The 27,080-nt window shown below is 44.2% G+C and overlaps 1 protein-coding gene across 4 annotated transcripts in view; it reads right to left on the reverse strand.

Annotated features, from left to right (window-relative positions):
• The window catches only part of LOC140416604 (dyslexia-associated protein KIAA0319-like protein), a 142,085-nt gene that overhangs the window by 69,854 nt on the left and 45,151 nt on the right, over positions 1–27,080 (reverse strand). For all 4 annotated transcript variants that reach the window (XM_072501139.1, XM_072501141.1, XM_072501138.1 and 1 more), the window contains 4 exons: positions 23,741–24,011; positions 18,905–19,006; positions 9,321–9,421; positions 3,477–3,564 (listed from right to left, as the gene is read on the reverse strand). In XM_072501139.1, the coding sequence (XP_072357240.1) occupies positions 3,477–3,564; positions 9,321–9,421; positions 18,905–19,006; positions 23,741–24,011 (562 nt within the window). The remainder of the gene's footprint in view (positions 1–3,476; positions 3,565–9,320; positions 9,422–18,904; positions 19,007–23,740; positions 24,012–27,080) is intronic.

Here is a 27,080-nt window from a genome sequence, read left to right on the forward strand (position 1 = left end):
AAGTCAACTCTTGCTCTTCTCTCAAGGGTGACTTGTTAAATTATACCCTGATTTCCACGTTTAACTGCAAATGTGCAGATATTGAAAATTGCTGTTTATTCCTCAATAATGGTGAGCACGGATATCCCTACAGCAAAATGTGGGCCAATGGGAACAGGAAATTAGAACTCGCAGTAAGAATTCATGAGGCTAGGTTTGATTTCAATTATTTTATCAGTTGAAATAAAAAAATATACATAAAATGCAAGAAATGGCCACCAATAGAATAGAAAACTGGGATAGATAACATCAACTAGGTTCGTCATGACCATCACTGGATCAGTCTTGGTTCTCTTGTTTTTAGATTGTAGGATCATAGAATGTTTGCAGTACAGAAAGAGGACACTTAACCCATCGTGTCTGTGTTAGCTGAAAAACAAGCCACGCAGCCTAATCCCACTTTCCAGCGTCTGGTCTGTAGCCCTATATTTTACAGCACTTGAGGTGCATAGCCAGACATCTCTTAAATGAGTTGAGGGTTTCTGCCACAACAACCCTTTCAGCTAGTGAGCTCCAGACCGTTACAACCCTCTGGATGAAAACACTTTTTCTCTGTCCACTTTAATCTTTTGACCAATCACTTTAAATCTATGTCCCCTCGTCACTGACTTAAAATAAATAGACTCTTCCCATCCATTCTATCTAGGCTCCTCAACTTGCACATCTCAGTCACGTGTCCCCCTAGCCTCCTCTGTTCCAATAAGAACCCAACCCCAGCCTATCAAATATTTCCTCATGGATTGGATTTGTTTATTGTCATGTGTACAGTGAAAAGTATTTTTCTGCGAGCAGCTCAACAGATCATTAAGTACATGAGAAGAAAAGGGAATAAAAGAAAATACATAATAGGGCAACACAAGGTATACAATGTAACTACATAAGCACTGGCATCGGATGAAGCATACAGGGGTGTAGTGTTAATGAGGTCAGTCCATAAGAGGGTCATTTAGGAGTCTGGTGACAGTGGGGAAGAAGCTGTTTTTGAGTCTGTTCGTGCGTGTTCTCGGACTTCTGTATCTCCTGCCCGATGGAAGAAGTTGGAAGACTGAGTAAGCCGGGTGGGCAACATCCTTGTAAACATCCTTTGTACCCTTTCTAATGCAATTATCCTTTCTGTAATGAGACTACCAGGCCTGCACAGTCCTCAATTTGTGGCCAATGTTTTATGTTGTTCCAGCATAATGTCCCTGCTCCTATATCCTATGCCTCGGCTAATAAATTAAAGTATTCCATATGCCTTTTGCACCACCTTATCAATCTGTGATCTGTGGGCATTCGCTACAAGGGTCCTCACTTTCTCTCCACCTCTGTATCCTCCCATTTACTGTACACTCATTCACCTTGTTTGGCCTGCCCAATGCGTCACCTTACACCTCTCTGGATTGAATTCCATTTGCTGCTTTTCTGTCCAACTGACCAGTCCATTGACATCTTCCTGCAATCTAAAACAATCCTCCTCAATATCAACCACGTGGCTAATTTTTATGTCATCTGAATTCCCCCTACATTTATGTCCAAATTGTTGATAGTAAAAGCAGGGGGCCGAGTACTGAACCCTGCGGAACCCCACCAAAAACAGCCTTGCGGTCACAAAACATCCATCAACAATTACCCTTTGATTGTCTGCCACTTAGCCAATTTTGTATCCGGCTTGTTACATTCACCTGGATCCCACAGCTTTTATTTTTTTAACCCAGTCTACCATGTGGAACCTTGTCAAAAGCCTTGCTAAAATCCATCAAGACCAAATGAACTGCACTACCCTTGTCAATACACTTTGTCACTTCCTCAAATAATTCAATCAAATTAGTCAGACACGATAATTCCTTTAATAAATTCATGTCGACGGTTCTTGATTAATCAATGCCTTTTTAAGTGACAGTTTATCTTGGCTCTCAGTATTGATTCCAATAATTTTCCCAGTGCAGAGGTCAGACTGACTGGCCTCCAAATTCTCTCCAAAAACCCTGTTCTCCTGTCTTGTTTTAAAACAATATTACGCACTTTTAAATCAAGTTACATATATACTTTTTAAAATTGGCCGTATCGTCTTACATTTTCTTAATACCCGAGAATGCCTCTAATGGCCTCTGTTCGGTTTGTCACTTCTTCCGCCCGATAGCCTCAGCTATGTTTGTTTGATTAAAAATCACTCCATTCTATTTTTAAAAAAAAAATCTTATTTGTCCTGCCTGCCTTTACGTATGTTTAAAAGCCCAGTGGTGTTTAATAATGCAATATTTTAAAATAAAACAACAATTCTGCTCTTTTGATTCCATACCTTGGTATCACTCCATTATATATTTTGAAAATAACCTCAGTTGTCCCCACATACTCCCCAAACCACTGTTTTAAAAATAAGCTTCTGTTTTTCCATTGAATCCGTTCAAGATAGTCACAGTTTCCTTTTCTTTAAAAAAAAAAAATAGCCTTGCAATCAGAGTAATGAGAAATTGATTGGTCTTATTTTTAAAAAATCTAAACACATTTCACATTATTGATTCCTATACACACATTTACAATGGAAACTGGCATGTTAAGTTCAACACATTGTAACTGCATCCTAATGTCAATGGATTAATTGTGTGATAAGGCTACACAGGTAGTTACCATTATAAATAGGGTCACAGGAATTTATAATGAAAAGTTGACTGGAATTTTGTACTGTTACTAGGTTTTTAATATAACTATAATACCAACAGAATGTATGACTTCACAGTGGGCCTGAATTATATTTCTGTTCCTGTTCACCAGAGGACAGAAATATACTTAAGTGTTGAAATCTGTGGGCAATGCTGTGCAAGATAAACGGGTAATACATTTAGAAAATCATACATCTGCATGCATTTCCTCTGTACCTAAAAATAAAACATCTAAAATCTCCAAGAGCAAGTCTGAGCTTTTCACTAATGGTAACTCGAAATTACTGCAAATTGATTGCATAAAATGAACTTGTGAGATTAACGCAGATCCTTCACTTATTGATTTTACTGAATACTCTAAACAGGAAAAGACTCTCAGTTTACAGTATGTGGTCACATTTTCATATCTGATTGTTCACAATTTAATTTGTAATCTGAAAGCACTCTTAATGTCACGTAATTGGTTACAACAAATAGTCAGCAGGTTCTGAAAAATATTAAAGGATATTGTAAGTTAGCACCCCAAAGATATTAACACACAACTGGATATACAATTTTGGGTCATCTCAATTTACGTTCTCCTCCATTCAATAACTTAATTTTTAACTCATGCCTTCACTCTCAGCATACATGGTCCTACAATAAGGCACCCTGGCTTGGCTGTGCATTGCTGCAGAGAGCACCTTGCCAGTCAACTTGTTTACATTAAAACATACACTTGTGCTGTAATTTCTTTTTGCTCTTACTCTGCATCTCCTGCTATACCTGGTCATATTTAAAGACATGAATACTAACCTGGTTTAACAGTCACATTCACTGATCCCTCTCCATATGCATTATCTCCTTGAACAATTACTTTAAACATGTAGATACCAACCGGAAGCTGAAAAATTGAAGTATCGTTCAGGTTATGATGTGGCACACCACATAAACATTGCATTTGTGCTAAAACTACATATAAAAAGTACTTCCCATTGTGTAAAGCAACAACGTTTGTTTCAGAATAGGATACAATACGATGGACGGGATTCTCTGGCTAATCCGCCCGGTGACCGGAGAAGCCCGCCCGAGGTCAATGGACTTGTCCATTGTCCGCGACTCTCCTGTGGCATTCTTGTAGCGGGCGAGGCAGAAAAATCCAGCCCGATATATCCAAAGCATATCTGTATTATAAATATCAAAACGTATGCTGCACTTCACACCCTCCTGATTTGTTCCAGCAATGCATAAACCACTAAAATAGTTGGTTAGATCAGTCAGCACATCCAGACACCAGGAACAAATTAGATCCCAACAATGTTCAATAGATGAATGTTTAACACCAGAAAACCAGACTGCTAGAGGATAAAAATAAATCATCCCTTTTTACTGACATTAAACTGTCATGATCCCATGTGATAACTGAATGGGAAGATCTCAGAATGGGACCCTAGCTCAAAATACCATAACTTTTATTTTATAACGTGGAGGAAGAGTCACAGTACCGCTAATTCATTTTCACAACAACAAAAAAACATTCAACAAGTTGGACTATGATACAATACTCCTTTTAAGGTCAACATAGATTACAAAATATATCTTAAACTACAGTGATCTCAGCAACACAAAGGACGGGATTCTTCATCCCGCTGCACCAGTTTTTTGGTGCGGCGCGCCCCCGCCGGGATTCTCTGTCTCGCCAGCCGGCCAATGGGGTTTCCCATTGTGGGCAGCCCCCGCTGTCGGGAAATCCCCAGGCATGAGTTTGCTGCCGGCGCAATGGAGAATCCCAACAGCAGAGAATCCAACCCAAAGATTTTATAAATTCACAAATTGGCTGTGGTCAAATACATTCTACACTCTGAACCCAAGTGAATGTCTGTGGATTTCCCCTCAAACTCTTTCCAGATGATAGTCACATGAGAATTTTCACACTCCATTCCTCAAAAAACATGCTTCAGAATATTCTTCCAGAATATTCCTTTCCATCAGCGATATGCATTCCGAAATTCAGTCCAGGTTTTCCAAATTATTCTTTCAAAGCTTCTGCTCCACAATGAATTCAGTATCCAGGTTTGCACCACCCCCCCTTCAGGATTTTGTTGCCTTGACTGCTATACAACTATCACAATTGTTTTCATTCTCGATTCCCAGACTCTATTAAAATGGCATCAAATTTTTGTTTTACCTCTGAAATCTGCTTTCCCACTTTAATTCTGGTTATTGCAAATGTCTCCTTAGCTCAGAACTCTTTGTATTGTTCAGGAGAATTCAAAGGAAGAGTAGACAGTGGTCTCTGTTCTCTTACTTTCCTTGATTATCTGGATTTTGGGAAGCCTGCCTCTTTGCAGCTCTTCTATCCGGTCTAGTTTCTCCCGTCACAGTTGAGAGATGTTCACGCCCAGGTGTCCTTCTTCAACTGCAAACACATTCAGCTAAAAAACTAAATTCAAAAGCTTTTCTAAAGTAAAACACCCCAAGTTGCTAAGCAACAGCTGCTACTTCTGCCGGCCCTTATTTACTCTTCACGCCATAACCCTTTCGAAGCATAATAGAAGCAGTTTGAATTCAACCAACACCCACATAAACAGCTTCATCCTGCATGAATCTAACTAGAGGTGCTATCTTTCCTTCCAAAGAAACATTACATTAAACCCACTTAAAACTATACCTTATCTCTAATGTTTACCAATACAAATATAAATCACTGAAAACTACCTTTGTTTGCCCCAAAATACTCTTCTATCCCTATCCCACTGTTAATCTTCTACTCTCCCCCTTTTTGTATCATCTATCCTCAAAAGAAGCCATTTTACAGCTACTGTTATTATGTTACACCACTTAAATTTAGATTCTGAGAGACAGACATCCTTCAGATGATTCCTGGCAATTTAACCACCAAATATTTAGCTTCCAGATCTCTGCTGGAATGAAAAGATTTAGAAATATAACCACCAGGCATCTGTAATATAAAAATGTTAGACATGCAGATATCAAGTGGAAAAACATACTAAGAGACAAAAATGAAATATAAAGGAACAGCCAATGCAAATAGAAATGTGGTAGGCAAACAGAGGTAGAGTTGACGAGAAAGTACATGGAAGAGAAAGCATAGTAGAAAAATTAGAGTGTGAAAAGCAATAGAAGGATATTAAAATCTTCTTCAGCAAACCTACAAAAGGACATATGGTATATTTTAAAAAGATAAAGATTGCGTTGGGGTAAGGATTATAAATTGTTGCAGTGAATCAAAAATACTGCATCAATTAACTTACAAAATGTACAATAATCTTTTGCCAAGTCAGCCATTATTCACATTTTACTATTCGGATCATATAATTTAGGTCAACTACAAAAGTAAATTAACAACTGAAGTATATACTTCGGTTATTTATTTACTGGGAAGCTGGCATGCTTAGTGACCCTGATGGGATAAATGGGTCTTTTTCCGATTGGCAGGCAGTGATTAGTGGGGTACCGCAGCGTGCTAGGGTCCCCACTTTACCATTATATAGTAATTAATTGGATGAGGGAACTAAACGTATTATCGCCAAATCTACGGGTCGCACAGTGGCACAGTGGTTAGCACTGCTGCCTCACAGCGCCGAGATCCAAGGTTCAATCTCGGCTCCTGGTCACTGTCTGTGTGGAGTTTGCACATTCTCCCCGTTTGCGTGGGTTTCGCCCCCCCACAACTCAAATATGTACAGGGTAGTGGATTGGCCATGCCAAATTACCCCTTTATTGGAAAAAATGAATTGGGTACTCAATTTGGTTGGGAGGGTGAGCTGTGAGGAGGATGCAGAGATGCTTCAGCAGGTTTTGGACAGGCTGAGTGAGTTGGCATATGCATGGCAGGTGCAGTATAATTTGGACAAACGTGAGGTTATCCATTTCAACAGCAAGAATAGGAAGGCAGATCATTATTTGAATGGATGTAAATTGAGAGAGGGATACTCAGCGAGACCTTGGGTGTCCTTGTGCATCCGTCTCTGAAAGTAAGCACGCAGGCACAGCAGGCACTAAAGAAGGCAAATGATTGGCCTTCATAGCAAGAGGATTTGAGTAGAAGAATAGAGATGTTTTTCTGCAATTGTATAGGGCAGGCATTGTCAAACTCGGGGGCGGGTCGCGGAGCCGTCCGTCGCAGCGCTCCCGATCGCGCAAATCTGTGCGTAACAGCCGCAGCAACCGGCTGTTAATAACGCCGGCTGCAAGCGGCCTTCAAAATGGCCACGAACATGTAAGAAAAATGCGGCTGCACTGCGCATGCATGATCGGGCATGCATGCGCAGTGCAGCCCCTTTTTTAAAAAAAAAAATGGTCGCAGCTTTTCGTTTTACAGGTTCGGGGGGGGGGGGGGGGAAATTTATTCATTTTATTTATTTATGTAGTTATTAATTTTTTTTTACAGGTTTGGCAGGGGGGGGGTTATTTGATAAAATTTTACAGGAAAAAAATGCAGAACTTTGGACAGATGGAGACTCCATAATTTCTGACACCGGAAGGCTTCACCTTCATCCAACAGGTTCCATTGGAGGAGCGTGTATGAGGGCCAAAGGGACCCAACACCAGTTGCTCCATTTTTGTCAGCAGCAAACAAGAAAGAGAAAATGGTGGGTCGTGCAGGTAGGCTGCCGTGGGTCGCGAAGGTCGGCCAGGTTGTGTCCCGGAGGTTGGCCGGTTGGTAAAAATGGGTCCCCGTAAAAAAAGTTTGAAGAACACTGGTATAGGGCATTGGTGAGGCCACACCTGGAGCTGTGTGTAGTTTTAGTGTCCTTATCGGAGGAAGGATGTTCTTACTATGGAAGGAGTGCAGTGAAGGTTTACGAAGATGATTCCTGGCATGACGGGACTACCATATGAGGAGAGATTAAGTCGGTCAGGATTATATTCATTGGAGTTTAGCAGAGTGAGATTTTGAAACTCATAGTATAAGGATAAGGGGTAAATCTTTTAAGACTGAGGTGAGAAGAAATTTCTTCACCCAGAGAGTGGTGAATCTGTGGAATTCACTACCACAGAAACTAGTTGAGGCGAAAACATTGTGTAATTTCAAGAATGAAGTAGATATAGTTCTTGGGGCTAAAGTGATCAAGGGGTATGGGGGAGGGTGGGTGGAGGGGAAGGCGGAATCAGGGTACTGAATTTGATGATCAGCCATGACCATAATGAAAGGTGGAGCAGGATCGAAGGGCCGAATGGCCTCCTCCTGCTTTTATTTTCCATGGGCAGGATTCTTCCGCCGTGCCAGCCCGGCGACCGGAAATTCCCACCGGAGGTCAATGGACCTTTACATGGTCACGTCCCGTCCGTGGCGATCATGCAGCGGGCGCAGTCGAAGAATCCAGCCCAATGTAGATTCCCATTTGTAACCTAATTCACATCCCGGTAAACTGTTAAATACCTAGCATAATTCTTACTGATACAACTGCATGAAGGCCATGTTCTAAACCTAATCACTTTGGGTGTAACGATTTCCAGTCACACCCTGCTGTTCATGGGGTTAGGTTCCCATGAAACCTCACAAACAGTGAACTCGCGAACGATGAACGTGCTTTTCAACGGGAGTCATTTTGATAGGTTCCAGCAATGTGAGGCCAGTATTGATTTGTGCAGCTATTGTACAGAGAATTGTGGTACTTGTACACAACAGATGGGGGAAGCGTCTGAGCAACACAAGACACCCCTTGAAGATCTTGAAAAAGAGACAGTCCTCATTCAAGAAAAAAATGAATGACCTCAAAACTGGCAGATAAAATCTGAGAACATTTCAAAATTGCACAGAGCCATTATTACAGCTATGGAACGAGAGATTTGGACATTTCCAGATTAATCTCTCAGTTTAGGCTGCACTTCCGCTGCAACCAATATAGTCACCGTTTCTTAATCCTGTCGGATTAAGTTTAAAAATAAGAGAATTAAATGTCTGCGACCAGGACTAATAGAATGAATCTGCTTCCAGATACTTAGACACCATCTCCCCACTATGTGGTTGAGGTCTATGTTTCGCTAGGGTAGCCATCTCTTCAGGAGAAACAGGAGAGAGGGGATCAAGTATGCCGATAAGCGAACATTGCTCATTCAATGGGTGATTTGGTGTACAAAGTACAAGCATGGGTAAGCAAATTTGTAAACAAGGAATTCGTGAAAGGCGGGACTTTAATGTAGTCATAATTTAATTCCCAATTCTGTAACAAAGAACACCTGCATAATCTATCTACCCTTGTTCTTTTCTTCATTAATTAAAAATGTATGTTTCAAATCATCATTCAAGGCCCACATCTGCTATTTGTGGTGCTAGCACAAATCAAGTCTCATGCCTGTCCCAAGATTTGGTCACAAAGAGAGGTACTGGACCAACAGCAATGTTTTCCAAATTATTCATAGATACGGATTCCTAATCACTTTTAATAATTAACGAACATGGTCAAATCATGGGGCTTCATTTGAGAATGAATTGTGTAAAATTGGATCAAATAAACATTTGTCAAAAATATGGTCCTAAGCAACATACTGTGTTCATGCACATCATGATGTTAGAGCAGTCTATGCACTATTATTCCTGGTGTAGCACATTAAGAAAGAACCCACCCAACATATCTGTCATTATAATAACAACTTGATCACTTGGGCAATTAATTATTTTCCTCCACTTACTCTGGAGAGTGTAAGAGTCTTTGAGTGTTGGCCTGCCATCACTCCCCTATAATCCTGTGGGTGATGTGTGATAAGTTGCCATTCATATTTATAGCTCGATCCTGGAAAACATGAACAATGCAGAATGAAAGTGGTGTTGCATTGTAAAACTAGTGCTTGCTATAACCACAATTCTTTCAGGGCAACATTATATACATTAGAACATGGAGCAGGAATGCTTTGAATAGTAAGTAGCTTTCCACCAATGTTGTTTAAAAATATTTGAACCCATTGAGTGATTTACATTTACTAACCGTTCCTCTTTTCTGTTTCACCAAGGAAATCCTCAGCCACAGATCAAGTGATTTTGCTTACACTAGAATTGTTGGATTGGCATAATTACTAATGCTTGGCGTTGACTTGGAAGAATCTGAACTGGGAAGCTCCAGGGTCAGCAGCCACTGAGCTGCTCTTAAACTTATTTGGTTTAAGTCAAGTACAGAGAAAGAAAAACTATTACGTTGTGAGATTTTACAGCTGCAAAAGGGTATGGGACTCTTTAGATTGGAAATATTCACAAAACCACCTGAAGAAAACAACAGACTTTCTTAATTTTGTACAAGAAAAATTAAATGATAAAAATCTCACGAGGATTGTATGAATTATCCTTTGATACACATGAAATATTCTTCAGCTTTGCATTTCTTCAGCTTCATTTTAAGTTGTAAAAAAGTAACCAAACTACAAGTAATATGAAAAATGTTTTATACAACTCACAAAATGTAGCAACCAGACTTTTAAGCTACTATATTGTATACAGCACACAATTAATACAAATGTCCAAAAGGTTATGGAAGTTTGAAAAAATATTTTTAAAACTGTAAATAATAATAATAATAATCTTTATTGCCACAAGTAGGCTTACATTAACACTGCAATGAAGTTACTGTGAAAAGCTCCTAGTCGCCACAATCCGGCGCCTGTTCGGGTACACGGAGGGAGAATTCAAAATGTCCAAATTACCTAACAGCACGTCTTTTAAGACTAGTGGGAGTAAACCGTAGAAAACCCACGCAGACACGGGGAGAATGTGCAGACTCCACACAGACAGTGACCCAAGCCGGGAATCGAACCTGGGACCCTGGCGTTGGGAAGCAAGAGTGCTAACCACGGTGCTACCCAAATCATCTCTGTATTATAAACCATATTAGATGATGACATTGAATTATAGACAGACAATCTCAGTTTACTCCACAAAGTACAAGAGCTCTCATCCAGTTTTGAATTCCTGTATGTACTCTCCAGCACAGCATCTTCAATGTTCAGAATGAAGGCAAACTTATGTTTAAAAATGCCTTTTGAGGATTTTAAGACATTCCAGAACAATGGAATTTTATAACAAAATTCTCAACTCCGGATGGGACTAAAAATGGTTGACTTTTTTGAAGGACGTGACTTGAAGTTAAATTAGATATGAATCCTTGTACACTATTTTGACTACTGTGTATAATTGATAATGTTACTATGATTCTAATTACATAGCCAGCTTCAAATGTTGCTGACTGAGTCATATGAAATGAAATGAAATGAAAATTGCTTATTGTCACAATTAGGCTTCAAATAAAGTTACTGCGAAAAGCCCCTAGTTGCCACATTCCGGCGCCTGTTCGGGGAGGCTGGTACGGGAATTGAACCCGCAGTGCTGGCCTGCCTTGGTCTGCTTTAAAAGCCAGCTATTTAGCCACTGGACTAAACCAGCCCCATATAGTAACTTGGTTATCGCTATTCAATCAGGTCCCAACATTTGTTCATCTGCACCAGGTGACAGCACAGATTCATCCTATCCTTGGAGAAGAAATTTTAACCTGTTTTCAGAATGAGTGTGAAAAAGGTGGAGAATCAATGAAAGAATTTTAATAAAATTATCTCTGAGAAATACCATTTAAAAAAACAAATATTTTAAGTAAAGATAAACTGATCAAAATTTCTCAATGAAGTCTTCCATTCTGTAAAGTCATTTGAATGAGGTAAAAAAAATTCTAAAATCATATTCTCATTAATGTGCTACTCATTTCTTTGCCATCTTAGTATCTAATTAGCTATTACATCTAATTTACTGCCAACTAGATCATGACACACCTTTTACAAATATATTCTGTCTTGCTGATTTGAATGAGTTACTTTGACTTAGTTTGTTGAAATTATGTTTCTCGAGGACTTCCGGTGATGGTGATGTGTTGAGCGGATGCACATCAGGCGCTCTCCCCCAAACCAGGACAAAAAGAAGAGACACTTTTAGTCAAATTTCGCCCAAATTTAGAAGAAAAAAATACCTCAACAGTAAAAGGAGGGCAACTAAGAAAAGATGCCAGCAAACGGGAGCTCGAGGGGCCAAAGAGACGGCAGAAGCGGCAGAAAGAACCACGAACATCAAGTGGACAAGACTGCAGACCCACAAGGCGAAGGGGCCCCGGCCATCCAGGAGAGAGGGCGACCAACGACCCGAGCACAGCCCCCCCCCCCCCCCCCCCCCCCCCGCCTGTCCCAACCCACCCCACCTGGAGACATGGAAGAATTTCCTTATGAAGAAGCTGAACGCCATGAAGGGTACGACCAGGATAGAAATCCAGGTGGCGGTCAAGATGGCAGCGGAAAGGCAATGGCCACCATGCAGAAGACATTCAACGGGCTGGGAAAGAAAGTAGAGACTCAGGAGAGGATGATCCTCAACCTGGAAAAGGCCTCAATGGACCAGAGCGGCAGAATAGTCACCCTGGAGGCAGGAGTGAAAAGGTTGGTGGAGGAGGAAAGTTGAGGACCAAGAGAACAGGACTGGACCACAAAATATTCCGATCGTGGGCCTGCCGGAAGGCATCGAGGGCAAAGACCCAGTGAACTACGTCGCCGAAATGCTGGGCAACTTAGTTGAGAGAGACAGCTTCCCCCAAACCCCCATCACTCGACAGAGCACACAGGTCACTCAGCCCAAAACCCAAAGCCGGGGAGCAGCCGATTGTGATTATCGCAAAGCTCCACCGATATCACGACCTTGAGAGGATCCTGCGGTGGGCACGGCAGACAAAAGGAAGCACCTGGGAAGGACACAAAATCCGAATCTACCAGAAAATTGGGGCAGATCTAGCAAAACGAAGGGTCGAGTTTAATCAGGTGAAATCGACCCTGTCCAAGAACGGGGTACGTTTCGGTTGCTGTTCCCATCTAGGCTCTGGGTCACGTACAAAAAAAAAAGAACACTACTTTAACACCCCAGAGGAAACAAATGAATTTGTCCGAACCAACGGCCTGGACAAGGGTCAGACACAGCAACGATGAGGGTTTGGCAGAGAAAGAGTGCGAAAGAGCAAAAGGCTCATTGGACTGTGAGCATATTTGCGTGGGACTGTGCTGCCTCGTTCTGACCATAAAGGGAAGATTGGGTCGCAGAAATAAGCGAGGACAGGGGAAGGCAGGTGAGGGATTAAACAGGGGGAACGGGCAGTCAGCGGGCATAATGAAGGGACTAGACCAGCCCCGGGAGGGGGGGTCACCATACTAACAGAAATAGCTAGCACGGGAAGACAGACAGCATGGGGGAACCGTGGCGCACCTCCCAGCAGGGAGGGAGCACCTGGTGATGGTCGGGGTGGGAGGTGGAGAGAGAGATAGAGAGACGAGAGAGACGGGGAAAGGGTGATGCAGGGAAGGGGAGGTGAAGAACACAAAAGGAACAGAGCAGGATAAAAAAAGATCCAGAGTCTTCGCCCACCTGAGAAGCCTGAAGGCGGATAGTCTTCCTGCAGGAAACACACCCGAGGGAGAAGGACCGACTGCGGGTAAGAAGGGGGTGGATGGGACAGACATACCATTCATGCTACAGGACAAGGACTAGGGAAGTAGCCATATTGATTAGTAAGAGATTCACGGAGACAAGGATAGTTCCAGACCAGGGGGGGAAGGGAAGGTAGGTTATGGTCAGCAGTGTCCTAGACGGGGCACCAGTAGTTCTGGTAAATATGTACGCACCCAACTGAGACGACACAGGCTTCATAAAAAAGACCATGGTGGAAATTCACGCGATCGGGGAAAAGGATGGGCATGGCCAGGGTACAGGTGGGGGCGATGGACCAGTGGTGGTTCCTACACCCCGGTGAGAAGGAATTCTAGTTTGTTTCGCCGGTCCACAAAGCATACTCAAGGATAGACTTTGTTGCAGTGAGGAAAGCGGTGCTTCCAGGAATAGTAAGAGTGGAATACTCAGTGATAGTTATCTCCGACCACGCTCCACATTACATGGATGTGAGGTTGGAGATTGGCCATGCCCAACGCCCCACGTGGAGGTTGGACGTGGACCTACTGGACGATAAGGTCACAAGCCATAGGCGTGTATGTTACAAATAACCGGAACGGGGAGGTCTCACCCTCCATGTTCTTTTGTAAAAATAAATTTAGAGTACCCAATTCATTTTTTCCAATTAAGGGGCAATTTAGCCTGGCCAATCCACCTACCCTGCACATCTATTTTGGGTTGTGGGAGAATGTGCAAACTCCACACGGACAGAGACCCAGAGCCGGGATCAAATCTGGGACCTCAGCAGCGTGAGGCAGTAATGCTAACCACTGCACCACCGTGCTGCCCCCTCCATGTTCTGAAGGTGGTGATTAGGGGGGAGATTATAGCCTACAAGGCACAAAGAGATAGGGAAGAGAGGGTCGGCAGGCAATTAGAGCTTCTGGCCGAGAGGAAAAAGCTGCAGATGGATTTTAACCTGCTGTCCACCAGGAAAGCAGTGCACCAACTTCACCAGACACAGGGAACCTTCTACGAAGATGGGAAAAGGCTGGCTCACCAGTTGAGACACAGGCAGCCATGGGGGAGATAGCGCAGTTGGATAGCAGAGGCAGACTGGTAATCAAGCAAAAAGAGGTCAACCGAGCATTTGAGACCTTTTGCCGAGGGCTGTGCAGCACCGAGCCCCCCGACAGGGATGCGGGGATGAAACAGTTCCTCGATGGACTGTACATGGCAGTTGTGGGGGGGGGACGATAGAAAGGAAGACCTGGAAACACCAATAGGACTGGAAGAGATCATGGAGAGTATCAGCTTCATGCAGGCGGGAAAGGCATTGGGACCTGATGGGTTCCAGACGGACTTTATAAGAAATTTGCACCAGCCTTTGACCCACACCTACAGGACATGTTCGCAGACTGGCTAGCAAGGGGCACCCTGCCCCCACGCTAACATAATCCACAATTTCGCTGATACACAAAAAAGTCCAAGGACCCGTTAGAATGCGGATCACACAGACCCACTTTGTTGTTTCGTGTAGACTCGAAAATACTCGTGAAAGTCCTTGCCAAGAGACTGGAGAACTGCATACCAGAGGTGGTCGCATAGGTCCAGACTTGCTTTGTCAAGGATAGGTAGCGAATGGATGAAACTCCTGTACAATGCCCCTAAGGCGAGCATTCGGACCAATACCACCAGCTCTAAATACTTCCAGCTTCACAGAGGCACAAGGCAGGGATGCCCACTGTCCCCGCTCAGGCAGCACGGTGGTGCAGTGGTTAGTACTGCTGCCTCATGGCGCCAAGATCCCAGGTTCGATTCCAGCTCTGGGTCACTGTCTGTGTGGAGTTTGCACATTCTCTCTGTGTTTGTGTGGGTTTAAAGGGCTGGTTCAGCACAGGGCTAAATCGCTGGCTTTGAATGCAGACCAAGGCAGGCGACCAGCCTCCCCGAACAGGCGCCGGAATGTGGCGACTAGGGGCTTTTCACAGTAACTTCATTTGAACCCTACTTGTGACAATAAGCGATTTTCATTTTCAATTTTCATTTTATGTTTGCCCTAGCAATCGAACCCTGGTGATTTTTCTGTGAGACGCGAAAAGCTGGAAAGGCATCCAAAGAGGAGGCAGAGAGCACAGAGTTTCGCTCTGTGTGGGTGACCTGCTCCTCTACGTCTTGGACCCACAGAACGGCCTGAAAACAATCATGCACCTTCTGAGAGAGTTTAGTGCCTTGCCGGCCTACAAACTCAACCTGGGCAAGAGCGAGGCATTCCTGGCAAACCCGAACGGGGGAGGGACAGAGCTGGAGGGACTACCATTCAAACTAGCCCAAAACAAATTCTGCTACCTGGGAATCCGAATAGCCCTTGACTGGACACAGATCCAGAAGTGGAACCTGACCAGTCTGATGGAGGAAGTTAAAAAGGACCTACAGAGATGAGATGCACTCCTACTTTCCCTGGCGGGAAGAATGCAGATGATCAAAATGAACATTCTGCCGAGGTTCCTCTTCCTGTTGAGATCCACACCGATCTTCGTTCCCCAAGGCCTATTTCCACCTCTTGGCCACAGTCGAGAGGGTGAAGAAATGGATAGGAGAACCAAACATGGAATGGTGAGGCTGGAGGAGTCCTGCTGCAAGGGAACGACCCTCCGGGTCCTCGCCACGGCAGCGCTCCCATCCCCCCATCAACGTACACATCCAGCCAGTGGTGGTCGTCACACTGAAAATGTGGAATCAAATGAGGCAACATTTTGGTATAATCGAGATGTCCTCCATTGCCCCCGCCTGCACGAACTACAAATTCCCGCCAGCCATGCTTGAAGCCACCTTTAAAAAAGAGACAGGATGGGGGACGCTAATGGTCAGGGACCTTTACATAGGGGACAGACATGTGACATTGGACGAGCTGACGGAGGTCATGGACCTGTTGACGGGACAGGAACTCAGTCTCCTCCAAATTAAACATTTTCTCTGCAAGGAGACGGCAAGGTATCCCAGGGCCCCGAGAGACACTCTACTGGAGAGTAGGGCCAACTCCTCCTCCTTCTGCGCTCGGCTAAGCCTCATGCAGTTTAATGTGGTGCACATAACCCACCTTACTCGAACCCGAATGAGCAGTTTATTCCCAGCGGTGGAGGGCAAATGTGAACGGTGCCAGGGAGGCCCGGCCAACCATGCCCACATGTTCTGGGCATGCACAGTCTTGTCGGGTTCTGGACAGCCTTCTTCGAGGCGATATCCAGGTTTGTGGGGCGAGGGTGGAGCCGTGCCAGACTTTGGGGTATTGGACCAGCCAGATCTTCATTTGGGGAAGAGGGCCGATGCCCAGGCTTTAGCTTCCCTAATCGCAGGCCAGCGAAGCCTGCTCAGCTGCCGATCAGCAGCACCACCCACGGCACAGACTGGCTGGCTGACCTGGCGGAATTTCTCCACCTGGAGAGGATCAAGAACACCATCGGAGGGTCGGACGAGGGCTTCCACAAAGCATGGGGGCCATTCATCAGCCTGTTCCAAGAATTGTTCGAGACCAACAGCGACTGGGAAGAGTGTTGGGGGGGGGGGGGAGGAAAGGGAGGAAGACAAGGGAATGTACACACAAGAGAAAGGGCAGAGGGGGGAGGGGAGGCAAAAGGAATCCAAGGGAAGCACAGAGCGAAGCACGGTGGGGCAAGGGAAGGGGGTGAGGGGGCATGCAGGACAGTAAGTGGCGCCCAGGGCAGAATGCAACACAAAGAGGGAAACTAAATTACCACCGGGGGGGGGGGGGGGCATTAAAGGTAAAAAGGTCATTACATTTCTCATCGGATCACTGTTAGCCAGTCAAATGATTACATTGTTGAATGGGAATAGGACGCCATTCAGGGGATCGATGCAGACTCAATGGGCTGAATAGCCTCCTTCTGCACTGCAGGGATTCTGTGGTTCTGTTCTATGGACATTCATTTCAACAAGTTATATTTATATAGCACCTGCAGCAAAACGGTTCAAAGTGCTCACAGGAACGTTATTAAACAAAATATGACGCCAGGTCACCCAAGGTGGTACGGCAGATGACAAAAAAACTTTGTCAAAGGTGGAGGTTTTAAAGAGCGTCTTGAAGGAGGAAAGAGATAGGAAGCCAGATTTAGGGAGGGAATTCCAGAGCTTAGGGCCGAGGCAATTGAATGTACAACTGCTAGTAGTTGGGTGACTGAAAATTGGGGATGTGCAAGAGGCCAAAAAGTGCAGATATCTGCAGGTTATGGAACTGGAGGCTGTTACATGATCAGAAGGGAAGAGACCATAGATCTATTTGAACTTAAAACGAGAATTTTAAAATTAATTAAAAATTATTCATAGAATCTCTACAATGCAGTAGGAGGCCATTTGGCCCATCGAGTCTGCACCAACCCTCCGAAAGACGGCCCTACCCTTATAAGCCCACTCCCCAGCCCTATTCCTATAATGCCACGTACATTCCTGAACGCTAAGGGGAAATTTTATCATGGCCAATCCACCTAACCTTTTGGACTGCGGCAGAAAACAGGAGCACCCGGAGAAAACCTATGCAGACACGGGGAGAAAGTGCAAACTCCACACAGACAGTCATCCAAGGCTGGAATTGAACCCTGGTTCCTGGCACGGTGAGGCAGAGGTGCTAACCACTGTGCTGTCCTTGAACTGGGAGCCGATGTGGATTAGCAAAGACAGGGTGATCGCTGAACAGGATCAGTGCAAGTTAGAATACAGGCAGTTGCCTGGAAATTTTTGAGCAGGCCCAAGCAATTCAGAGACTTGCCGTTAATGGTGCTTTAACAAACTGCAAATGGGGGAATGCGTTGGCCTTTCTAGTTATCCTAATGGTCCTGCTTCTACTGAAAATTAATGAACAACCTTTGGCTATTTCGGTGGAAGCTTCAGGAAAGAGAGAGAAGGAGGAAGAAAAAATTATACATGGACTACAGGGGTTAAGTTATGAGGAGAGATTTTACAAATTAGGACTGTCTTCGCTAGAATTTAGAAGGTATGGGGATAATCTGATCGAAGTCTTCAAGATATTAGTAGGAAAAGACAGGGTAGATAAAAATAATCTATTTGCACTGATTGCAGATTCTAAAACTATGGGCATAGTCTAAAAATTAGGGCCAAACCATTCCAGAGAGATGCTAGGGAGCACTTCTCCCCGCAAACAATAATTAGAACAGTTGTGAATATTAAATCTGAGATTTTTGTTCAACAAAGATATTAAGGGATATAGGTCAAAAGCTGGTATATGGCATTAGGCCACAGATCTGATAATGATCTCATTAAGTGGCAGGACAGGCTTGAGGGGCTGATTAACAGACCTAAGGTATAGTTTGGTTTTTTAAACCACGGTTTCTAAAAAGGTGCAGAAAAAAAGGTGCAGAAAAATGTCAGCATGTTATTTATTTTTATTCGAGTTTTATGCTTCGGCATTGTTTGATGTCACAGGTACAAATTTCTATCCAGCTCAGCCACTTGCGGTTAGGCATTCTAATGTTATTCCATGATGTATAAAATTCAAAAATCCAGAAACTCATTGGCCTCAAGCATTCCCAGACTAGAATGTTTACAGCGTATATGAACAAACATCAGCCAATTTTTCCGCATCAGCTAACATTTTCGAACCCATAAGGGGATATCCAAGAACATATGGCTTGTTAGATATCAGACTTGAAAAGGTAAGTGGAAGGGGTGTTTGACTGTTTTTAAAATCTGAAAGTGAAGACATGAATGCTTTGAATATTAACCAAGATAACACAGTTCATCCAGTGCTTTAATTCCTTAGAAACTAGAAATTCAGTCCTCTTACCTTTAGATGTTTCCGGTACTACATATGCATTCAGCTCAACCTCATTCTTTGGCAGAGTGACCTCCACACTGTCTCCCGCAGAAACAACCAATTCCTTCATCACTAACACAGAAGACAAACAATGCTTTAACACAGAGAATCCAAACGACCATCCTATATCAACCAACCACTCAGCTTCAGCTCAGCACACTGAATAATGATTGCCCTTGGCATGTTGAAAAATGTGAATATGCTTTCTATTCTCATTCAAAAGCTAACCTGTTGCTAATCCTCATTAACATTTATAGCTTATGTAAAGAGTCAGCCTAAACATAATTGATAAAATTGACTCAGGCAATCTGTGATTCAATATCCTTAAATACCTAGTTAATGGCCCAAACCTTCCAAACGGGGTCGGAAACCTCTTCTCCAACCCTGACCTGATAAACAATGAACTCACTTACTTTCCCTCGATTTTTCTGGGCAATCTTCCGATGGAGAACTCAGTCAGCACCGGAAACCTCGGAGAGATCAGTAAAGGGAATCCACACTGAAGCCACACTCCCTTTTTACAGTACTCGAGTTCTAGTAAGTGCTCCCTAACACACTGAAAAGCTTTGGGACATTTAAACAGCTTTTAAGTCTGTTGGTGATTGAGCGTTGAAGGGCAGATGACCTAGTTGGTGAGGGGGCCGGGTGCCAACTGGACAGCAAGGTAGGGTCGGGTTGGATTGAGTTAGCTCGGAAGATTTGAGGCAATATTTTAAATCATTCTCATTCCATCGTCAATTCTATCACATCTACTGCTCAGCTCAATATTCCATTACGTATTATTTGTTTTTAAAAAGTGTAATTTTAATTTTGTTTTTTGCTGAGTAAATTTGCTTTTTGTATGTAGTTGGTAAACTGGTTTTGATAATTGCTATACTGTATTCTGTGAGTGATCCAGATAGATGACTCTCTCTGAATATATGTCACTCTCAAACCATTAAAACAATATTGAAGGACACTGAGTTTGATCCTTCTGGACAAGTAATAATTTTTTTCTTAGTTAATGACCATCCCTCACTCTCAAATTAATAACATTTTTCCTGAGCTGTTAGCTTGTGGTCAACAAATTTGGACACCAACATGGATTTGGATTTAAATTTCCAGTGAAAATCAGGATTTTGATTATAATGTGGGGGAAAACAGAGTAAAGATACAAAATATGCATTTTACAGAGGAATTATTTAGAAACGTCAATGTAGACAGCAAAAATGCAAAATATAGCCCAGGAATAAATAATATGGTGTTTCATAATGCTGCAATCATTTACAGGATGTGGACGTTGCTGGCTAGGCCAGCATTTATTTCTCATCCCTAGGTCCTCTTGAGATGGTGGTGGTGGTGAGCTGCTTTCTTGAACCATTGCACTCCTAAGTGTAGGTACACCCACAGTGCTGGGAGGGAGCTCTAGGATTTTGACCAGGCGACAAGTGAAGGAACATCGATATATAAGTCAGGATGGTGAGTGACTTGGAGGGGAACCTCCAGAAATGATTCCTTCTAGATGGTATTAGTCATGGGTTTGGAAGGTACTGTCTAAGAAACCTTAGTGAGTTCCTGCAGTGCATCTTGTAGATGGTACACACAGCTACCACTGTTTGTCGGTGGTGAAAGCATTGAATGTTTGTGGAAGGGGTAGCAATCAAGTAGGCTGCTTTGTCCTGGATGGTGTAGAGCTTATTGAGTGATGTTGGAGCTGCACTCATCCAGGCAAATGGAGAGTATCCCATCACACTTCTGACTTGCGCCTCGTCAGTGGTGGTCAGGCTTTGGGGAGTCAGGAAGACTTGCCGCAGAATTCCTGCCTTTTGGCCTGCTCTTGTAGCCACTGTGTTTATATGGCTAGTCCGGTTCAGTTTCTGGTACATGGTAACGCACAAGATGTTGATAGAATTGTACACATAAACAAATCTGAGAAATTGGGAACATAATATTTAAAGTTCAACACCTGATCCTTGGTGAGACAAGTGGATTAGGTACAAGACAATTCCAGTTATATGTAAAAGCTTGTGCTGCAAGTTCAACAGATTTCAAAACATTTTTAAAAATCAATACCGCATGAAGAGCTTACTTTTAAATCAAGAACACATATCGGGAAGCTATAGGCTGGAAACCTAATTTCAGGTGTTAGCCTTGGCTCAATGATAGCATTCTCACCTCAGGGTCAGAAGGTTAAAACCACCAAGACACTCGAGAGCTAAATCTGCATGTACACTTCAGTGCAGTACTGAGGGAGTGATGCCCTGTTGTAAGTGCCATCTTTTTAGATGAGACATTAAACAGAGGTCTTGTTTGCCCTCACCTCACAGTGGATGCAGAAGTTACATTTTTTTTAAATTTAGAGTACCCAATTCAATTTTTCCAATTAAGGGGCAATTTAGCGTGGCCAATTTACCTACTCTGTACATCTCTTGGGTTGTGAGGGCGAAACCTACTCAAGTACGGGGAGAATGTGCAAACTCCACACGAGCTGGGATCTCGGCGCAGTGAGGCAGCAGTGCTAACCACTAAGCCACCGTGCTGCCCCTAGGATGCAGAAGTTCCATGACAGTATTCTAGAGGTGCAAGGAAGCAAGATTAATGCACAGCCAACATTTACCGCCCCCCCCCCCGCCCAACCAACATCATGAAAAAACAGATTCTGTTATTACTCTCATTGCTGAATGAGAGACTGTGTTAAATTAGTTACCGGGCTGGATTCTCCGCCGGTGTGATGCTCAGTTTTGCCGGCAGCCCGGGGGTTTCCAGACAGCGTGGGGCTGCCCCACAATGGGAAACCCCATTGACCGGCCGGCATAACAGAGCATCCCACCAGCGGGGCGAAACAGAAACGTGGCATGGAGAATCCAGCCCCATGTGTTTCCTTACATGACAGCAGTGGCTATAATTTAAAAGTAGTTCTGATGAAAGACCATCAATCTGAAATGTTAACTCTTGTTTTTTGCTCCACAGATACGGAATATTTCCAGCAGTTTCTGCTCTGATTTCAAAAGTACTCCATTGGCTGTGAAGCACTTCAGGGTAACCAGAGGCTGTGAAAGGCTCTTTATAAGTGCAGGTTCTTTCTGTCCTTCAAATTAGTTTCTTCTTCCCTCCTCCAAAAGATGATGATGAAAACAAAAAGCTCCTGTACAAGATGATAGTTTCCTCTTTGGTATTTTAAAAAGCAATTTGGTCAAGACAAACAGTAAGGTTAAATTTCACATAAATTCATGACCAATAATTTGCTCGGGCAGACGACCCTTCCATTGCAGGTTCTGCCCAATTTTTATGTGATTAACATGGATAGGAAGAAAATTAGTTGAGTACCAGTTACAGTGGGTGAATGGCTCAGTTGGTGATGGCAAAATACTACCCGTCACCCCTCCTGGTGACTTGATGTGATTATGGATTTTGTAGTCAGGCTTCTGTTGACCGTCATTAAATTGAGCAGGAATCAGTGCTGCAATATTTATTTTTGCTGGTCCCCCACCCCACTACTGGAAGCGTCAATGAAACAATGGGCCCGATTTGCCCCCAAAATTTCAAAGTTAATTTGTGACGGGTTTTTCAGGGAGTTTCCCGCCGGCTCTACTGACAAGTTCCCCACTGCTATTCAATGGCACTTAGTCACCTTTTTGGGACCTGGGGGGTTTCTCGCCGGTTTAGCCCACACTTTTTTAGCACTGGGGTGCTGACCGCAAGAGATCAGGCCGCCATTTTGAAATGGTGCCCCGATCTCTAAGTGAGCGTGTGGGTCCACCCCCACTCATGGTCAATGTCACCCTCCACACACGTGGACACGACCCCACATCCCCCAAGTGAGTACGCACCGCTATGGGGGTCTCTGGTGGGCCCCCCTCTTCAGGTGCCCCCCCCCTCTTCAGGCGCCCCCCCCCCTTCACGCGCCCCCCCCCCATCCTCCTCGTCAGCACCCCCCCCCCCCATCCTCCTCTTCAGGCCCCCCCATCCTCTTCAGGCCCCCCCCCCTCCCTCCCTCTTCAGGCCCCCCCCCTCCCTCTTCAGCCCCCCCCCCCTCCCTCCCTCTTCAGCCCCCCCCCCCTCCCTCCCTCTTCAGCCCCCCCCCCCTCCCTCCCTCTTCAGGCCCCCCCCTCCCTCCAGGCCCCCCCCACCCCAAGACTCCTCACAGCACCCCCATCCTTTTAGGACACCCACCCAACCTCCCGGATGCCCCTACGTACCTACTCTGCACTTCCCAACCCTTCAACATCCCCTCTACCCTCATTTCATGGGCATCGCCCCCCTTGCCCCGACAGTGCCACCCTGGCACCCTTGCACTGCCACCCTGGCAACGTTCCTGCTGGCTTGGCAGTGCCACCCGGATACCTTGGCAGTGCCAGGGTGGCAGTGCCAAGGTGCCCGCATTCCAGGGGGTGGGCAAGGGGCCACGCTGCACTTACCCTGAACACCCTGGTGTAGCCGATGGCCCGGGAGACTCCCCAGGTCCCGTTCTGCCTGGTCCACGTTTGCATGGAGCAGCTCTTGATCGGTGCCTGGCTGCGGCCTAGCTGGGGAGGCCAAGGAATCGCGGGAGGCCGCTGGATCCCAGACAGGAAGGTCTTAAGTAGGTTTATGACCTACGTCCACAAGCATCATTCGGTCCCACCCATTTGGGGCATGGTTCCGACGCAGAGGTCTCACGGGACTCCGGAGAATCTCAGGAGGCATGGAGGCTCGCTGCAAGTTTCTCTCGGTATTCTCTAGCCGCGTTGCATTCAAACGAGAACCCGACACGGCTGGAAATTCACGCCCATAGAATATTTGTACTATCCACACGTCAGAGCAGGTCAGCTAATGGATTCAGCTCACCTGGTTTCTCTGGGACACCTCTGGTTGCAGTTGTAATGTTGGATATGGAAGCAGGAGTTATAATTTGTGCCGTCGCAGTGGTTTTCACTTGTGCTAGTGGAGTGCTCAGGAGCAGTGTTGGAATGCTAGTAACTGGCACTGTCCCAACCATGCTGTCATTTGTTGTATTCAGTTGCATCCATTTCTGTTGGGTTGACAGACTGGACAAATTGGAATTAGATAGAGGACTAATCAAAGGCGCTGCATTTGGCATCGAGGTTCCTCCAGGGACCTGCAGAAATTGGCAAGAAAATTAATGCTTTAATTATACCTACACTATGGCAAAATCAAAATGAGATTTTTAACAGATAATTTGAAAATTAATCTGAAGCGGAACTGTTTCAAAATGTATTTGTAAAATAAAGCTTTCAAACTATTTGTGCAGTAACCCAGAAACAACAGTGTTGAAAAAAATAAATAGAAATACAACAGAAGCATTAAATTACTTATTAAGTAGGAATGTCAGTTTTAATATGCAATCTCAAATGATACTGTCTCAAGTTTAATTTATACAGTCCTTCTAACAAAGCAAAATGTCCTAAATAAGGAGGAAGTGAGCAGGGAAGAAATTGGAAGATTTGAGAGTCAGTGGAGGGAAAATGCAGCTCCGCTTACATCAAACATTGGCCTGAAACACAATGGATATTATAATCAAGACAAGTGATGTTTGGCCACTGTCTGGACCTGGAGAAATACAAGAAATCTAATGCTCATTCGCAGAGATTCGCTCAACACAAACCACCCAGCCAATGACCATGAAAGTTTGAAAGCAACCATTAAGATTTCCAGTAGACAAAGCCCTTCCATCAATCCACATGTTCCATCATCACTTAGATACCAAATTTAAAACTAGTTGACCCACATCAAGCACATTCAATGCAATCTTCCCATATGCACAGCAGTCAGGATGCACGATAACTTCATACGTCACGTACAAGAACACGTACAAGAACACATAACTAAGTATACAGTGGCCTCAAAATAACTTCAGAAAATATGCATATTAAAAATGTTCCTAAAATGTACTTTCCTGAGAATGTAATAAAGAGAGCATGTGGACGTACATTCACACAAACATGCACACAACGGATCACTGGACAGACAACAGGAGCCCTGGCTGATTTGTATCTTCCTAAACCAGGGCTTGTGGGCTAACTGAAGCACTCTGGGCGGGATTCTCCATTAGCCGACGCCGAAATCGGGAAAGACAATTGGGCAGAGAGTCGGTTCTGACGGCAAAATGGTGCAGGCGCCAAATCGCAATGCTCCATCACCTCGACAGCGGCGTCAATGCGTTCCAGAACACTCGTACAGTAGACACCGTTTGCATATAATTAGCGGCCTGACCTGGTATTCTCTGGGGCCTCCGCGATTCTCTGCCTCCAATGGCCCGAGTGCCCAATGTTGCGATTAACTTGTGCTTTTAAAAACCGTGAAACCGGCATGATGCTGTTGAGGGAAAGAGAGGGGATACAGAAAGTGTCGACCATCGTCATAGTGTGCTGACAGTTGTGCCACTGGCCGGGGGCTTCTGCCAGGGCCGGGGGTTTCTGCCAGGGCCGGGGGGGGGGGGGGGGGCGGGGGTGTAATGGGGGGTGGCCAGGTGGTGGGCTGTGGGGTTGGGGTGGATGAGCATGGAACACCATTGCCGCAACCAGCAACTAACAGCCCACTTTGAACTTAGTGCCACCGGTCGTACAGGAGTTCCCCAGGGCACCCCCTCCCAGGTGGCCTCTGGCCCCATCGACCCATCAGCTGTATGCTCCAGCAAAACCTGTGCCATCTTGTTGGCTGGGATACGTGTGTGTGGGATTCGTCATGTGTATGTGCGGCTGCAGCTTGTCAGGCTCCCAAGTGCTAATCATGGACCCGGTGAATCTTGTACCGTTTTTCATTAGAATCGATTGTGTTCCACCCGGCACCGGTGCTAGCCCCTTAATAGTAGCGGAATCGGTCAAGGTGTGGCATCAGTGTTTCTGTCGTGAAAGTCCATGAATTCTGCGTTGGCGTCAACACTCAAGTCTCAGAAACGCAGAATCCCGCCCCCCCGACTGCCAAGCGAAGAGAGATCTGCTAAATTAGCATAAACTATGGATCAAACCCGACACCCACCTGTTTCTTTACGCCTCTGCTACTCACTCGGCAAACTTACTGAATCAACATCGCAACAAAACAATGCAGAACAATGAAGAAGCTCTTACAACTTTACTCAATATCACCATGAAGATTAAATTCCAACGATTCTAAATGTTTTTATACAAATTTGAAGATCACCCATTTAAAATAATTATTTTCTCTTGGAAACACTTTCCTTCCAGATTACCTCCGCGTTTAATAATAATTGCTTATTGTCACAAGTAGGCTTCAATGAAGTTACTGTGAAAAGCCTCTTTTCAGCAGTGTTATTTCATTGCTATTTTCAGATGGCCCTGAAGTTACAACCAAAAAAGATTTGAGAACCATTCCCCAAAAACTTAGCACGTAATGATAAACTTGATCTTTATTTAATCAACAAAATCCCAACCACGGAGCACAAAGTAACCAAATATAATCAGAATATTAGATGAATGACATTTATTAGCTTCTACGAGGAGGTTTAATATCTTCTGAGAAACTCCAAGACTGAAGTATGCTTAGTGTATCTTAGCATTAAAACATTTCAAATGTCACTCAATACGTTGCACAGCTTGTCATCAAGTTCAAAGGGTAACTGCAATGTGGAGAATGTGCCAAGCAAAGTTTAATTTTAATCTGCTGCATCAATTTATATTATTCAAATTAAATTCAAGAAAACTGGATGCTTGAAGTGATAAAGCAGAACTGTACAATTCCAACTCACCCTGCTCGCTCCATCCTACACTGTGTAAGGTGAAATGGCAGATGTAACATGAGGCTAGCATGTATGTACCACGTGCTCAGATAAGATTGCCAACCCTCCAGGATTGCCTTGGGAGTCTCTACCTTGTTGCAAGCAATAAGGAAGAAAAATGCATTGGGACATTGTTTTTGTTTAATTTTCTTTGAACATATTACTAATAGACTAATGAATTTATTGGAAATGGGAAAATATAATATTTGACTATGTGGGATGGTTGGAGATCATTCAATGGAATACATCCAAAGTTCATTGCTGAATACCAAGTCCACATTATAACTGCACTTGCTTCAGTTTCTCACATTGAAATTGGCAACTTCAATATGGCAGGGAGAACATAATTCTGGCCTGATTAGTACTTTTATTAGTTAGATTATTGACAATACATTTACCCTTAAATGTTGGAGGTAAAATTTAGCATTCCAT

This window comes from Scyliorhinus torazame, chromosome 1, assembly GCF_047496885.1.
Source record: "Scyliorhinus torazame isolate Kashiwa2021f chromosome 1, sScyTor2.1, whole genome shotgun sequence".
NCBI lineage: Eukaryota > Metazoa > Chordata > Chondrichthyes > Carcharhiniformes > Scyliorhinidae > Scyliorhinus > Scyliorhinus torazame.